The 17,846-nt window shown below is 38.4% G+C and overlaps 1 protein-coding gene across 1 annotated transcript; it reads left to right on the top strand.

Annotated features, from left to right (window-relative positions):
* The first annotated feature begins 247 nt into the window (after positions 1-247).
* LOC147884908 (uncharacterized) lies at positions 248-1,954 on the top strand. The gene has a single exon (XM_087397683.1). It carries the CDS (start codon positions 1,015-1,017, stop codon positions 1,621-1,623), a length of 609 nt encoding a protein of 202 aa, XP_087253809.1. The 5' UTR covers positions 248-1,014; the 3' UTR covers positions 1,624-1,954.
* Positions 1,955-17,846: the final 15,892 nt, after the last annotated feature.

Below are 17,846 nucleotides of genomic sequence, written 5' to 3'. Positions count from 1 at the left end.
GCTGTGGGTGGGTACGCGCGTGGAACGAGCAGAAGCGTGTGCGTACGTGGCAAGAGTGACTGTACGCCACGCCGCTGACACGGCGCGGTGCATTGGTAGCATTAAATAAATTAAATAAAATTCGGAGACGCGAATCTCGATCCTTTTTCTTTTCAAAAAACTGTCGATACGACACGTGTCCTTTGGGAAGAAAAGGAACGGGCCAAAGAGCAAGCCATGCTCCCTTCTTCTTCTTCTCTCTTCTGTTGCTTCATCTTCTTCATAGCTTTCTTCATCTCCGTTGCTCTAGAGCTTCATCTCCATAGCTTCCTTCATCTTCTGTTGCTTCATCTTCTTCATCCTCTCTCCATTACTTTCTTCATCTCCATAGCTCTAGAGCTTCATCTCCATAGATTCCTTCATCCCTCCATAGCTGATTAGCTAGCTAGCTTTCCTCACCCTCCTCCTCCACTCCTTCCTCCCTCCTTTGCCATCCTGCCACCCCTCATCTTTCAAGTTTCCTCTCCTTCCTCATTTCTCCTTCCTGCCCATTTAGCTCACTTGGCCTCCCCCCCGCACCTCATTCTTGGGTCCTCTCCACTCTTAGCCTTTCCCCCTGCATCTCATTCTTGAGTCCTTTTGCAGGCTTTCCAAGATCCACCTCCTAGTGTCTCATGAACAGAATCCCGTCTCATCTCCTTCATTTTCCTCTTCTCTGCAGCCTTTCCCAGATCGAACTCCCACTGGCTCAACCAAGTTGGTCTTCCTTGTTCCTTCCCCTCTCATTTCCTTCTCCTCTCTCTCTCTCTTTGCTTCTTATCATCGCTCTTCTCGATCCGCACTACTTCGACCCTCTGAGCTAGTCTCTTGAAAGTGCTCGTATACACACAATAGATCTACTCCATCGTGCTAGTTTTCAATCCTGCCCTTGTTCCCAAGCTCCCATCTAGGCCACTCGGCGTTGATTGCCCTGCATCCTGCCTGCAACCGTCGTTTCCACTCGGCATCTCTCTGCTTCCCACTTTCTAAATCACCATGGGCAAGGGGGCCAAGGGACACTGCCAACGTCGTAGAGAACAGAAGCAGATGGCCTGCATAGCTTGCACAGTCCTGTTGGTGATCCTTATCATCGTTCTCGCAGTATTATACTTCTCTTTGTTCAAGCCCAAAGACCCCACAGTTCAAGTCCCTACGATGCAGCTGTTATCGCTCTATCCAGCCGGATATCCATTGACGGTTACTTCCGTGAATCTCAGTTTGAATCTACAAGTCTCTATGTATAATCCGAACAGGGGGACATTTTACGTAACAGATGGCAGTACCGCTTGCATGTATTATTATGGGAATCAAGTGGGATTTGCCGCTGTTCCTCCCGGCACCATCGCCTCGCAGTCATTCTCCACTGTTTCGGTTCCCTTAACCGTTCAGGGGCCGACGCCTCTGCAAGGGTCTTCTTTGAGCACCGACGTTGCTACAGGAATATTGCAGGTCAGCACTACAGTCACAATCCTCGGCAATGTCAAGACGCTTAACATGTTTTCTCACAGCTCTGATGTCGTCTCCAAGTGCACTGTGAATGTTTCCTTGAGTATCAGAGGTATCGAAGCCTACACTTGCCAGAAAAGCTATTCCCTTAACGATTAAGAACAGTGTTATTTCGTAGGGGTTCAGAACAGGACGTGCCTATCTGTCCCTGTGGAAGCATGGTCATGTGAACAAGTTCTGGTCCTGTCTACGGTTACTCGATGTACTTTCCAATGTGATGGAGCAATAACTGTGAATTCTTCATTATCTTAAATGGAGCCAGGCCCTCTAATTTCTACTATCAATACAAAGCCCAATCGAGTATGAAATGAAGAGCACAAAGCTCAAGCGAGTAGGAAATGCAAGCACAATAGAGAAAAAAATGTAACGTGTGTTAAATCAGCAGCGTAAGAACGAGAAGGCGCTGTGCCATCATACCCTAACGGAGGGGTGCTAGCCTCCGAATTAATGCCATTTAAAATTGCAATCTCGTTGTTGCAACTGATGTCTGGATGCGCGAGCTTGTTTATGGAATAACGTGTCACGATCGATCGAAACAAATTCGCAACAGCTGCTGCTGCTGCTGCTGAGAGGCTTCTTGCAGACGACAAATGGTGATGAATCAAGGGTGGGTTGTTTTAAAAACAACGAAATCTGTAATGGAGATGTTATTCCGTCGATGGAGAGGGAATGTGGGTTGAGGTCGACCCAAGGCATTAATGGCAGTGCTAGGCATTAGCGATGAGCGGTGCTTGCAAGAGAAAGATGTGACGGTGGGTTGACAAATTGCCACAGCTGTTGGCCATCTTCGTTCGAGCTTTTATATTACATTATTCTTATCTTTTATATTCTGACCTTCAGAAATATACAGAATCATATATTTGATCAGAATAATATATAAAAAGTACTCCAAATTAAAAAGCTCAAGGACATACTTTTATTGAAGTGATTCCATTTCTCGTGACTTCAATTTGACAAGTCACGTTTCTTTAGGTTGGACAAATTGTGAAGCTTACTCTCGCTGTCAAAACCTTTGGTTGCAAGTTTTGATCACACACAAATGTTCTTAGGAATCTATTCCCTTCTTTGGTTTTTGTGCCCCACACGCGCCCACCTAATTTACACATTAGCCTCACATGTGTCACATGGTTTGTGGTCATTTGTTTAAAGGTGCTACCTAAGTTTCTTATATGTTTTTGTGTTACTTTTTCAAGATGTGATGTGTAATGGTCACGAGGTTGTTCTTATTAAGCATGGGTTGTTGCAAGTTTTGATCACACCCAAATGTTCTTAGGAATCTATTCCCTTCTTTGATTTTTGTGCCCCACACGTGCCCACCTAATTTACACATTAGCCTCGCATATGTTACATGGTTTGTGGTCATTTTTTTAAAGGTAGTTACATGTTCTTGCCACCTAAGTTTCTTATATGTTTTTGTGTTACTTTTTCAAGATGTGATGTGTAATGGTCACGAGGTTGTTCTTATTAAGAAGGGGTTGTTTTTCACTTTGCTTTGGGCTTAAAAGCACATGCATCGCAAGCATGCCATGGAGTCTCACCTTTTGAAATTGTGAAATTTTGAAATCCAAGTCTCATATGCTGTGGTGTGCATGTGCTAAGTGTAGTTCTAAAATTCAAGTTAATATGATATGGTTTGTATGAGTTAGGTCCTTACACATAGAGTTTCGCTTGCTCACCCTTGTAAAAAATTAATTGCGTAGCTTGCCCAAGTTTGGGCGAGCAAGACCCTCCGTCCAAGCACTTGGGATAGGGATTTCTTCTTTGTAAAATTTATTGATCCTACAAGTTAATGGGACTCAAACTCACAATCTCTTGCCATGTTATGCAAGCCTTGTCCACCAACCCCATGGCAATATGTATGTAACCCCACATACCCACAAGCGAAAATATAGCAATATGGGCGGGTGGAGTGTGGGTGTGTAACCACCCTCAATTAGTGTATCCACAATCCAATCTTGGGAAGCTTGAGAGATAATTTAAGTGTGACCTTATTAAGAGTAGGAATATAAGTCGATAACATTTTCTCTTCTTTAACCATTTAGTCAACTCGCAATGCCCACGGACAGCTTGGCAAGACTGAGAGTTTTTTTTCTATGTTTGTGTGACCATACTCAAGTGGGATGTAACATTTTCTTGTTCTTTAATCGTCTTATTTTGTGATAGGATGATAGCATATGCTAAGTTTTTAACTAGTTCCCCTTGTTCTAAGTTTGTGACCATACTCGAGTCGGATGATAGAATGTTCATGAAGAAACAATCATCAATACATACTTGCAAATGTCTTCTTTTGCTAGCGTTGAATTTTAGCTTTATCTTAGTTCCCCATCCCTTCCTCCTTCCCTTAGTGCCCCTTCCCCTCCCCTTTTTTTTGGACAGGGAAACAATGATCCTTGCATTTTATTCATAGACTAAAGCATTTCAAGTAAAAAAGTGCAAGCCTCTCAACCCAAAAGTAGGCAATAAGTGTCAAAAAAATGCATATTAAAAAATAATCCACCATGGACTAACCTACAAAATTTTATTTACGAATACTTGACTTGATTCAACAGAGCCATCCTGATTTCTTTACTCTATTGAAGCATGCAATTGTACTTGAGGTTCCTTCACATTCGAGCTGGATTTTAAATAACTCCATAGCAATGATTCCTACTTTAAGTTTTTTTGATTCCTCTTGAAACATTCAAGAAAAAGAGTCTCCTATTCTCTTTCAAACCTACGATTTTACTACACTTCATACAAAGACTAGGGTGAAAGATCTAAAGTTTAGAATTAAAAAGCTAATGGCTAAAGTTTTTACGTTGAGATTTGAGAAAGATAGATGCGAAGTGCTAAAAGTTGAAAACAGCTTTATGTTTGTTTGTGGCTAGATATTAAAATGCTAAAAAGGAAGGATACACAAAGGTCATAAGTGTTGAAGTTGTTTGCACTTGGATAGATTTTCTTTTAGATATTAATCCTTACATCACAATACGTGATTCATTGTTTCAACAAAGTATAGGAATCCCTATGGGCACTAATTGTGTTATATTTTTACCAAACTTTTATCTCTTCACTTATGCATATGATTTTTATGCAACCCGTTATCTCCCTCAATACTTGCCCTATCATTTTACATTAGCTCATCCAAGTTAGGCATTTTATAGATGATTTAATTATACCACATGTTCTTAACTTTTAATACAAAGATGCTTGTGCCTTTGGAGAAGGAATCTATCCTCATGACTCTTGTGAACTTAACTACACTTCAAGAGGAGATTCTTGTGTTTTCTTAGATTCCGGACTCTCTCAATCTATCGTAAAATTAGAGGTTGATATATATGATAACATCCACAACTTGAATATAGTGGTTTACACATTATAAAAGTGCCTCACATTGACTAAAACATTTCTGATTTGGCAAAACATGGAGTCATTTCTTTCAAATTCCATAGATTTTCTCACCATTGTACAACTAAGGAATCTTTTATCACTCAATATAGTAATTTATCAATTTGCAATACACAAGAGGTATAATCCAAGAAAAATAATGAAAATAGTAAGCACAATCTTAGATATGAAGCCTTTTATCTACAATGTATCTACCTTAGGCATGTTTAGAATGATTGAGCATAAGTTGAAAACAAAAGCAAGGAGCTGAACAACCCTAAAAAAAGAGTTAAATTGTTGTTGCATATAAGTCCACGTTGCTTGATGTTGTTGTCTTGCTTGCAACTCTGTTGGTTGGCCACTCGAGTCATTGATTGCATCCCTAGTGCCTTCTTTGCTTGACTTTAATCACTTGTTAACGAAGTTGAGCTGCCTGTTTATTGATGTCTATTGAAGCTGGAGCCTATTGTCTTTAGTCCACTTTTTTTGGTGTTGGGTAGAGTCACAACTATTTTGGTAGAAGCTAGATGAGGTAGTCGGCTATGTAAGTTCTTCTAAAGCCCAAAATTCATACAAAGACTCGGAGTCAAGGCTACTATGCTGCCAAGTCACCTTGCGAGAAAGGTCAAAAGCTTGGGGGCAAAGGTGCCTCGAGGACCAGAAAACTAGTAGAGCTTTGGAAACAAAAATTTGCTAGGAAATCCTTATCTCTCATATGAGACCTTACAACTCAAATGAACACTCAAAATCACCAAACAAAGAAGCTCAATACAAAAATGAACTTGAAGAACAACTCTCTCAATCTCTCAAGAACAGAATGAAGGAACTTCACAAATATCTCACGATATGAGCGGAGATGGAGGGGTGCCTCAAGGGAGGGCTTGTTGCCTTGACAAGAAGCAAGGGCTTGTGAGCAAGTGGGAGAGAGAGAGAGAGGAGAGAGAGAGAGAGAGAGAGAGAGAGAGAGAGAGAGAGAGAGAGAGAGAGAGAGAGAGAGAGAGAGAGAGAGAGAGAGGAGTGCACACAAGATAGCTAATTGTGCACTAAGTTGTATTCCATGGAAAGTGAGAATACATATATAGGCCGAGCATGGACCCCTTAGGTTTAGGGTTAGGGTTTACCCCTAATACCCTATCTAGATGGTGCAATTTACACCATCCTTAACATTGACTTGGTTGTTCGGGATGTACATGAAATGAATCAATTAAGTTGGTATCCAATTTGATTACACAAGTTCTAGTTACCATGTAGCTAAAATAGATTGACTTGGTTAAGATCTAATAGAATTGTATGGCTAGTATGAGACCAAGTTCTGTGAGTTTGGTTTCTTCCACTATGTCCAATGGTGGCTGGGACTAAAGTCCTCTTGTGATTTTTAAAAAATTGGCCTTAAATTTTGATTCATAGCTTCCTTTTATGATCCGTCTAGACATAATGACATGGGGTATGTTATGGGCCTACGAGACAATCATTTTGTTATGTGTTATCATGCATTCTCACATGTTGTTCCCATTCTTCAAAAGATTCATTGTTGGCAAGCTAGGCTTTAGATTTTGAAGCCAATGCATCAAGATAGGTGCAAGCATCAATCACATGCTCAAGCTCATTTTGCATAACTTGTGGCAGACGATCATAGCTACAATCAAAAGCCTTTGGCCATTTATGCATGTGAGTGGTTAGGGAAAGGTTATGTCAAGAGCTTATTATAGCTCCACATGCATATTATTATGATAATATTATCTATCTAGTACCATTCATGAGCTTGTTCTTTTATCTGCCATGGCATAAACACAAACATCTCAATTATGGTTAGTATAATGTATGTCTTTTGCATGCAAATATATTGTCATAGTAATTATCCTATCACAAACATCATGTATCTCAATAATATGTTAGCATTTTAATGAAAGAAATCATGAATATACATTCAACAAAATACAAAGAAATGCATTTCATCCCCCCCCCCCCACACACACACATGAACAACACTCATCCCCCCCTTGTTTTCAATGATTCTTTTTCACCCCTTTATGCTTCCTAAACCAAATTGTTTTTATGGCTAATCTTTGTGTGTGTGTGTGTGTGTGTGTGTGTGTGAACACAACACACACACACACACACACATAAATTCCTCCTTTTTTGGTTACTATTTTTATGGTTACTCTATACACATACTTTCTTTAGATTAAATCTATAATTTTCTTTCTTTATTTATTTAAATTTACTTGGTAGTTTATTCATTTATTCCTTTTAGTATTGACTAATCCAATTGCTTATATTTTTTAAAAATTTATTACTTTTATTTTAGCAATTCCTTCATTCAAATGAATTTATTCAATGCTATTTTCAAATTCAATAATGGGTGTTGATTACCCCCTTCATAAATTCATTCATTTTTTGGGCATGGACTACCCAACCCCCTTGTGATTTTTTGCATTTTTTTGTCTTTTTTACTTTAGAATCTGGAGGGAAGTTTTTGTTCGTAGAGTAAAGCAATAACAAGCACTGGGAGCACAGGCATTACCTGTCTTTCCAAATCCAGATTAAACTATATTGTTCTAACATATGGTTTATTTGGATGGTGTCAAGTAAGTGGACCCTAACCTCGGAGCTTGGACTACCTAACGGATTCAATACTTTTGTACCAATTTTTACATATTTCATGTACATATAATGAAAAATTTATTATCTATACTTATTTGAGCTTCATGTGTTGTGTTGTTAAAAAGGTTTAATTTTCTAAACACACACACATGCAAACCTTGTTAACACTTAGCCGGGTTAATCGTGTTTCACATTGATAACACTTGGTTGGGTTAGCCACATGTCACATGCCATGTTGCTCACGCTAAACTCTTATTAGATTGTATAGGAATGTTGGAACGAGGCTATTGTACAACTTTGCTTCTGGAATGACATATCCCTCCCATTTGGAAGCACTAATGATAAAACCCTTTTTGCAAACACATTGCTTCCTCTTGTTTCTTTTTGGTGTGGGGCAGGACACCACTTGATGGGTGTGCTACCCCATCTTGTGGTGTCCCCTCTATGTAAGGGAGGGTACACACACATTTTTTCACTTATACACACATTTATTCACACCCGCAATTGTGTACCCCTTCTTACCCACACACACACACACACACACACATGCACACTTATGAACAACACTCATTCCCCCCTTTGTTTCAACGAACTTTTTAAATCTTTGTTCCCCCCTTCACTTGAAAATCATTTAAATGATAAGGCACCTTTACATTTTTCTTTTTTGTAATTTCCCCCTCTTTATGCTTCCTAAACCAAATTGTTTTTATTGTTAATCTATTTTATATGTAAATGTATATATATATATATATTTATATTTATTTATTTATAAAAAATTTTCACCCCCCCACATACACATATGAACCTCTATTGTTGGCATATCGTCATTGACTTCTTGACTTCAAAGTCAAACTTGCAAAAAATAATTTCATTCAAGGGTTTAATCGCATGGGTTTCATACCATTTATTGGAAGGGAAATTCAAACATTATTTAATGACATGGGTCAAATGATATTGTTGTAGTTCAAGTATACCTATATGGTTCTTCTTACATTTCTTTAGCCATCTATCACATGTACCTTATGTCGTTTTACAAATAGTTCCCAATTCCTTCTTGTCGTTTGTTATTCATTGCACAATTGATCTTAAATTTAGGCATCAACTTATTCCTAAGTTTTCTTTCCCTCAAACTATCACCCTTTAGATTTCATGAAAAACATAGGACAAGGGAGGATAAGTCCTCTACCTCAACAAGTTGTTGAGGGAAAATAAGATTTCCCTAGCTCCCAACATCTCTTTTAGTCTATCAAGATTAGATCATTAGTTTCACATTAGGAGCCGATTGCGATTTATAAGCCACCTGACTAATGTTTTTAAATATTAGGAAAGGTGCACAATACCTAGTGGATAACTTCACAATCTTCCCCATATATAACATCTTTGACTTCTGGGGCACCCTGAAATGTAATAGCATTGCCCTGAAGAACTCCCTTGACAAATATTGTCTAGAAACATAAAACCATGCTCTCTATCTTCAGCACAGCTACTAATATCTTATCCATTAACTAGAGTTTTTTGCATATCTAATATAAAATATCTATCAGCATCGATGTGAAGAGCCTTCACCCCAACCATTTATTGGAGATCTACGTTGATATATGTGTGTTGGCATAAACAAATTGTATTTGAAAGCCATATGCTCAACATTGTTGTCAGGAAACTCCAACATCAAATATACTTCTCCCAATTCAATGGTCTCTTGGAAACATATGCAGAAAACATCCAAAACTTCATCTGTTTGCCCCTCAAGCTAAGGATGATTAAAGGAACTCATGTTCAATGTAGTTCCTAAAATTTAAAAATCCAATTGCTAGAAGTGTCTAGAAAGCTTCCAATCTTTTTCAATATCTCACAAGCTAAATTGTACGATGTGAAATGTCACTCAACAAATTGTTGTGCCAATTTAGATGCCTTCACAGTTGTCTTCAAAGGGCATAAATTGCAACACATTTGTTAATTTGTCTGCCACCATCCAATATAGCATTGTGATCTCTATTGATTTATAGTAACTAAACAATGAAGTCCATGTAAATACTCTCCCATTCTTAGGACCTCTAGAGGATCTAACATACCTCCTACCTTTAGGCATTCCACCTTGTTCAATTAAAATTGACAACACTTTGTCACATAGTCATGAATTTGTACCGTCATCTTAGGATAATGTCACATGTAACCAATCATAGATTTGTTCTCTTAGAAGGCTAAACCAATCCAAATAAGGAATTGGCCATGATTCTTTGAGTCTTGGTCTACATTAGTCGAGATCCTTTCTTAGACGTGCTACTAATATTGATTGAAATGGCTATTAGTCTTGTGTATCCCTCTGAGAGAATTATTAAAAGTCAACCTTAATCAATGAATTTACCTCCCTAATTCTACTTAAGGATTTATCCATTTTATTGTGCTAGCCTTCTAATACTTTATTTCATTTTAAAAGCCTACATCAATACAACTCATTATATCATGTCTCAAATCATTTTAGTCATTGTTCCCTCTTCCCCCTCAACTCAAGTATACCATAAATGCACTTGATTAACTCATGGTCAGATAGCACAAGAACTTGTTACCATAAAGGTAATATCTCTAAGATTTTAATGCATGGACCACTATAGTGTCATCAGCATGTCATCTTCTAGCTTTTTACACTAAAAAATATATGCCTACTACATAAACAATACCATTAGTCTCAACCGTAAATGGTTTATTAGGATCTTGTAAAGCCAATACAGTTGATTCCTTCAAGTTTATCTTGAAGCATGGAAAGAAACATCAAGTTTATTGTTCCTATTAATAGAAATATCAGACTTTGATCCACATCATTTGAGGACATTTGTGAGGGGTATTGTTGGCTTTGAATATTCCTTCACTGTCATCTATAGAAAGACAATGAATGCTAGAGAAGATTGATGTTGCCTCATTGTGGCCAATCTAGATACTTTTGTATCTTCTCAAGATCTATGCTCATACCATATCAAGAAATATGATGCCTGAAGTATAATAGTTTCATTTAAAGGTCTCACATTTAGATTCCTTCATTTACTTCTTCTCCCACTTTAGCATGCCTAAAATGATTTAGAGATCTTCAATGTGCACCTTAAAGGAATCATTAAGGGAATTTTGGACTCAAAAAGGGCCTCTTGCATTAGGCCCTTAATTTTTGAAATTAAGGAGTTAGCCAATAGGAAGGCTTGGGGCATTAAAAGAATGGAGGGCTTTGAAATTCATTTGATTGGTGGGTCGATTGACATTACCTATGTTCACTTTGGTAAAGGTTTTGGAAAGAAACCATGGTCGATTCTCCCAGGGCCTACTTTTGTGCCCCCCCAAATGCATGCATTTGGGTGACGGTGTAATCACCCTGTGGATTCACACACAAATTTTCATTCAAGTGGCAATGGCCTTTTGAGTGTCAAGGTTCACAAAAGAGTCTCACAACTTTGGGTACATCATTTTTCCACTCGGGTGCTCAAGGACCTTAATATGACACAGAGCCAATTAGACTCTTTCATTGAAATTAGCAGCCTTGTCTATACTAGTTGCTTTCATTCACATTTCCCTTCATTTTCTCTCCCATGCCGATGGCCATCCTCTCGCCATCGATGGTCTGACGAGCACTGCACCTTGCACTCATGGAAATAGGCCCCAAGAACACAAAAGGTGGAGGATTGACAAGAATCCAAGTCAATCCTAGCCCTTAAAAATGTGGCATGGGTGTAGTCCTATCCCATACATTTGATCTCTATAGTGATCTAATGGATTTGTGGCTGACTGTGCAAAAGGCAATCGCCAACCATAGCAATGAACATCCTTAGATTGACGATCATGATCTAAGGGTGAGTAAAAGGCACCTTTCACATGCCTTTGGATGGGATCTCGATCCAACGGTGGATGTGTGGCACCAATAACGATCCATTTGATCGAATTTCAAATTTCCATGCATTAAATAGGGCCATAACAAATGAAGATAATAAAGAACCGATTTGTAAACATTCTATGTACCTTTTTGTTGTTGATAATTAATGAGGATTCTTTTGAAATACTATCCTCTGTCTCCACAAGAATGTCATGATGCAATTGGGCTAGCATACAACACTGTCTTATTGAGATTACACTTACTAGTATTCCATCTTCATAGATCTTGATCTCCAATACCTAGTTTTCACGGCCAAATGAGTTAATGTCTTGGTCCATTGGAACTAATTTATCTGCAATGAACTTACTATATTTGAAGTAAAAAGAAAATATAAAATTATGGTTTGCAATCATATACTTAATGGTAACCGTACTTGGCACCACCTCACAGTAGACCTTGTTAGATATTGATTTATCCCAACCATCATCCAAGAATTGAAGGTTCTCTTCATTCCAGTTGCTCTATAGGTGAGCATTGTTTTGCACACATTGGCTGAATACTTGTTAAACAGGTCAACAAAAACAATGATTAGCATGCATACATTGATTTTTACAATTCTTGTAGCAATGCCTGGACATAAATATCGTTGAAATTCTACAAATAGATTATCCCTATATGTCTTTGTCACACTACTAGGAGGCACTGGCTAGTCTATCGTATTCCATGGCAGAAGATCTTGTTTTCTCAACACATCGTGAGATTTTGCTTTGTCCAATAGTTCATAAAAAAGGTCAGACAAGAAGATACCTGTCTATGCTAATTGAGCTACAAATCTATCCTCCTATTTCTCCATGCAAGAAATCCAATAATCCCATAATGCACTCCACCGACTGCTATTCTTCATATGATGATGGGGATACAGATCTGAAAACCAAAACACATTTTAGTTTATGCTAAAAATAGCAATATTTGAAACTACCATTTTGAAACTGAAAGAATTAAAAACTCACAATTGGGCCTGTGCCATGGAAGATAATCTAGATAATCATGTAGCACAAGCTCATTGTGCATGTATACATACTGGACAGTTATTATTTCTTAATCGTATCTTACCATCTATTGTTCTAAAATCTTTGAACCTGCCTTTCCAAGAGGCCAGAAATATATTATTAACTCTCACCTCTATGTTAAGGTCTTCTGCCTTCTGAGTTACACACCACTTTGCATTGGGACGCATGGGGTTGCATGTTGCCATGGATGATTCTTGAAAGAGAACCAAACTTGCAAATAGGTTAAATGCAAGCAAGAGGACTAGAAGAAAAAGTAGGAACACAAGCAACAAAGCCCATTTAGGCAAGAAAGATGCCTTGGGGTGCCTATTGCCATGGATGGAAAGCACAAGCAAGAGAACTAGGGGGGGAAACAGGCCCAATCCTAGACTTGAGAAAGCACATTTGAATCTTTGATTCGTACAAGCGGGAAAACTAGTTTAGGAGGGAATCATATTTGAGTTTGTGATATTTTTTGAAAATGAGTTGTTGTCAGGTCTATACAGTTGTACATCAGTAAAGTTTTGTTTCTTTCTCTTATTATGTGAAAGTATTTTGTATTTTTTCTATTTTCCCAATGTTATGTTAGCCCTCTTGACGTCTGGAGATTTGGCCTTCTTTGGGATGGGGCTTCCTCGGAGTCTGCTTTACCCTCCTCATGGGCACAGGGGTCACAATTTGCTGCTATCTTATAGTCTAATACCTTGGAGCTCAAATCTATTCTATGATCTATTGATGGATTGGGTGGAAGACTATGGGTAACTCAGTTGGAAAAACATCAAAAAATCATGTATTAATATTCTTTAATGCTTGTGTTTTCCATACATCCAACTTAATTGAGTTAAACTTAATCAAATGCAAAAGCATGTAACACATATTGAGATTGTTCATAATCAAAATTTGACACTATCTTTTTAGCTTAATTGATTTTACAAGAATCTTGGGTGGGACATCAAAATCACCTTGTAGACAAAATTGGACACTATCCCTGATGAAAGTAAACTATGATTTTTCCATCTATCTGGACATCATGGGTCCAATGACATCTGATTCACAAGAATGTAATTGGTGTAGTCTTGTATGGACATCGATACTTGTGTCAAATGATGATTCTAGATTGTTCCTCTAGTCAGCAACACGTCCACGCAACATGTGATCACTACATCTTCAATCCCAAGTTCTCCACAAGCTTGACATTAATGAGTTTGTGCATCCTACCAATCACAAAAAGAATGTGCATGGTCTTTCTCAAAACTAGCCCATATCCATATGAGGTCATCGGTACTAAATAATTTCATGTTAAAGCTACAATTCTTGTACAAAATTTGATAAAAAACAATAGTATGCATGGAAATGGTAGTACCTTTCACCTAAATTGCATGGAATCTCTTCAACTTTCTCTTTCCTCGTAAGCATCTATCATCCTTGCATGTCCCTTTTGATCACACATGAGACATTGACCCTCTTTAATGTACTTGATATATTTCTTAGTGTTCTTTAACCTTGTTGAATTGGGTCATGAAGTCTATGATTGGCTCCATCTCACTTTTTTGTCACCATGTGCACAAGTCCTTACTCAAAGTAAACCATCTAAAAATTCAATCAAGATTACTTGCTTTAATGTGGACAAGGAAAGTTGCTATAAAGTGCTTTAATGTGGACTCAAAACATTGCTAGAGAATACTTGTTGTCCATGATTTTTCCACATGTTTCCTCTTTCCAAATTCTTGTATTATGGTTCTTGCCATACCGTAATCAAAACCACCCAAATATGTTACGGTGCAAGCTACCAAGTCTTTAATAAAACATTCCATGGTGCTTGGTCCCATACTGTCACTGAGGCAAACCAACTCTTGTCCCATTAAAAGACATGGAGTCTTGGATTTGGCCTTACACTAATTATGAAAGTCAATCAATGATGCTTGCCATCAAAAAAAGGCCTCACGGTAGCAGTACACCAAGTGCAATGAAACCTAGCATGAATATTTGTCCCATCATGATTTACTGCCAAATTTAGCGTGATTTTGACCACTCACGCCCAACAAAATATATTTTTAGTCATGTGTCCTTGAGTTTGTGAAAAGTGTATTAGTAGGCTCGGAGCACTAGGGACTCCTGCTTCAAAGAGGGCTTCTCAAGAACTACCCTTTCACAAGAGGCAAAGGGTACAATAGTCTCATCGATGGATCTCCCTAGAGGCCCCTTAAAAGAAAATGGGACATAGCAAAAGATAACAACAAAATGCAAGTACATAATAGAAAACTAGAGAGAATTAAAATTTCTCATATACCAAAACTACTAATATTAGTGCTCCACCCGTGTGCTCATAGGAGAGAGATTGCATGGTGACTTGGATCCTGAAATTTTAATTTGGAGAATAAAAGGATCAACACCAATAAAGAACCAATATATTTTTAAATCCTGGCTTAGTTGATAGTAGGTTCATTTTCTATTTCATCCTTTCCCAAAAGAAGGGATATCCAACTGATGCAAGGGTTCTCTATAGGGCAAGGCACTTATTGGATAGTGCTAGAGAAAACCTAAGACATGGATTGAATTTGAAAAACATTTAGAGATGAGTCCTTACAAACTGAGTATGTTCATATCATATCCAATTCTAAAGGCTCAGGTATGAAGACTATGACTTTCTATGCTTCTTTACAATAATTGCAAGCAAGGGCAATACATGTAGATCATTTGATACTATGTGGTTTCTTTAGTGATGGTTGAGCCTTTCAACACAAACTTCAAGGGAGGAATAATTGAAGCAATAAATGTTATGATGCCATTTGATATGCTAAGATGCCACAGTGAAGAACCCTTCCTTAAAGAAAGGTCAATCTATGTCAATAACCAAGTAGCAGGGATTCAAATGTAAAATAAATTTTACATTTGGAATGGCTAGTTGAACTCAAATTCACACAATTGTACTAAATTCCACTGACTCCACTTGGGCTTTGGTGGTCAAATTGACACCTCAATTTTGGAGACTGCACATTTGAGCATGCCAATGTAGCTTGCCATTTGACTCTAGCTTTGAGTCCCACTACCCTCTAGTGCATCAAAGATGACAAGCCAGCCAATTAAAATTTGCTACATACAAACTTTGCAGCTCACATAGAGCTCCATTGAAAGGATAAAATAAGGTCATCATCCAAGATGGGTGTGATGAAGACACAGCATCCCTAGCAACATCATCTTCCTCTAGTGGTAATTTCTCAAACGGTAGCAGCAACAAGCCACAACACCTAAGAGTCACAGTGAATATCCCAACCCATGGGTGGGGAAACAATGTCTCACCGAGGTGCAAAAATTGGTATGCAAGTGCTAAGAGGAATGTGAGAAGAGGCTCAAGGCAAGCAAGAGTGCTGATACAATGTATCCAAGACATGAGATAACCACTTGAGCCTCAAAAGCCTTGCAAATATCTGAAAGTGTAGATGAAGAAGGTGTGTCATGCCCTTCAATAGAGGGATCCACCCTAATGCAGTGGATATTTAAAGAAGACCCCGCCTTGCAACAACTAAAGGAGGATGACAACATGTCCTTATATGGCTTAGAAGAGTCAAAATCAATAGGCAGGAAACCTATCACTAGTCCTTGAAACATTGCACGATTACTCGCATTGCTGTCCACAGAGATGAAGATGCCTATTCCGACATTGCTTCAAGGCAACCCAACCCTTTGGAGAGACCTCTCTGATTGGATGAATGGGCAAATAGTGACACCCCAGTAGTGCAGTACTCCTTTTGAGTTCTGGAGAGATTCAGATAGCACATTCATGAGTCAGCTCAAATATGTTGACAGTCTCCTGAAGAAGTTTCATATGGCAGATTGCAAGATTGCAGCCACTCCCATGGAACAGAGTTTGAAACTTACTAAAGATTCAGAAAAGCCTACAGTCAATGACAGATACTACAGGCAACTCATTGGATCTCTTATATATCTGACAATCACACGGCCAGATATTTGTTATGCAGTAAGCTCACTAGCACAATTTATGGCAAATCCAAAACAGTCTCACTGGAATGCAGCCAAAAGAGTCTTGAGATACATTAGAGGTACAAGACAGTTTGGGATAGAATACAGAGGAAGTCATCCACGGTTGCATGGATACTGTGATAGTGACGAGATAGTGACTATGCTGGAGATCATGAGACCTATGCATTTTTCCTTGGTCAAGGTGCTATATCATGGTTGTCAAACAAACAGCCAACTATTTCTTTGTCTTCGACTAAACCCCCAAAACAAAACGCCTACTGAACTCGAATTCCAGGGAGCTTCCTACCTATTTTCCCTTTTGGGTTTGGATCAAAATTCATAGACCAGGAAGGTTCTTTGTCATTTCTGTCGATTCTGTGTTTTTTTCCCTGGTTGGTTGCTGATACTCCGTTTGCGTGAAAAGCGACAAGTAAGCATAGAATTTAATGCTGTAGTAAGGACAGACTATGCTTGAGAATATGCCGGTGGGCTTCAGTCAGAGTAAAATGCAGTAGCTTCCCTAGTATAGGGAAAGGCGGGATTAAATGCATATGCCTATGTCAGATACGTAATTAGTGTGCATGTCAGGTTGCAGGAGTTCCCTAGTATAGGGAATTGTGTTCAGAGTGTCAGTACCCTGAATTGTGTCAGCTTTTGATTACAGTGTAGAGCCTCTAACTAATAGAGCTCCATTCACTTGATTAGTTAATGAAATCATGCAAGAATACAATGGAAGTTGAATAGGCTAGAGGATGTAATTGACAAAGGCACCAGAAACATGGGATCAATAAGGACTACTACAAGCTCAAAGATCTTACAATGGCAATGTGGATCCTTGAGTATCATCAACATGGCAGTCCATCTTCTCATGCTTATATCATGGCCAGCTTCACCCCCTGATCTGAAAGGTTTGAGTCTACAACACCAACAATGAAGCATTCATCGGTAGTAGCTACCAATAACCTACTCCTAAAAAGAGAGTAGAAACACAAGAACCTAGAAACCAAAATGCAATAATCCTCTTTAGCCATAGTCCTCATTTTAGGGGTTTGTATGGTGTATTATCAGACTGTATTATCAGACTGTATTATCAGACTACTCTGAATTGATGACTCAGACAAAGACCTCAAGGAAATATAATCCATAAAATGGATTTTGAAAGAACTACAAAGCGGTGAAGCAAGGAAAAATGTCATGCACACTTCAAAGTTAAAATCATGGCAAGTCAAAGACATAGTCTGATGAGAATCCAATAAAAATTCCTCTCAAATTAAATACGGTGCTTAAGGAAGAGCATGAGAATACACTATACTTACCTTGCTAACACTAACACCACTAGGATCTTACATCAACCCTAGTAACCCCTTCTTCCTAATAACTTATGCCTTAGATTTTTCTTTTTCTTTTTCTTCTTCCTTCTTTGAATGATTACAAGTATTCAACTCGGATCACTCAAACCCTGAGGTGCC

Source organism: Dipteris shenzhenensis, chromosome 26 (genome assembly GCF_047967505.1).
Source record: "Dipteris shenzhenensis isolate YYH24624 ecotype China chromosome 26, Dip_SZ_1.0, whole genome shotgun sequence".
Lineage (NCBI taxonomy): Eukaryota > Viridiplantae > Streptophyta > Polypodiopsida > Gleicheniales > Dipteridaceae > Dipteris > Dipteris shenzhenensis.
The sequence above is the reverse complement of the archived record's forward strand: the minus strand, read 5'-3'. Positions and strand labels throughout refer to the sequence as shown.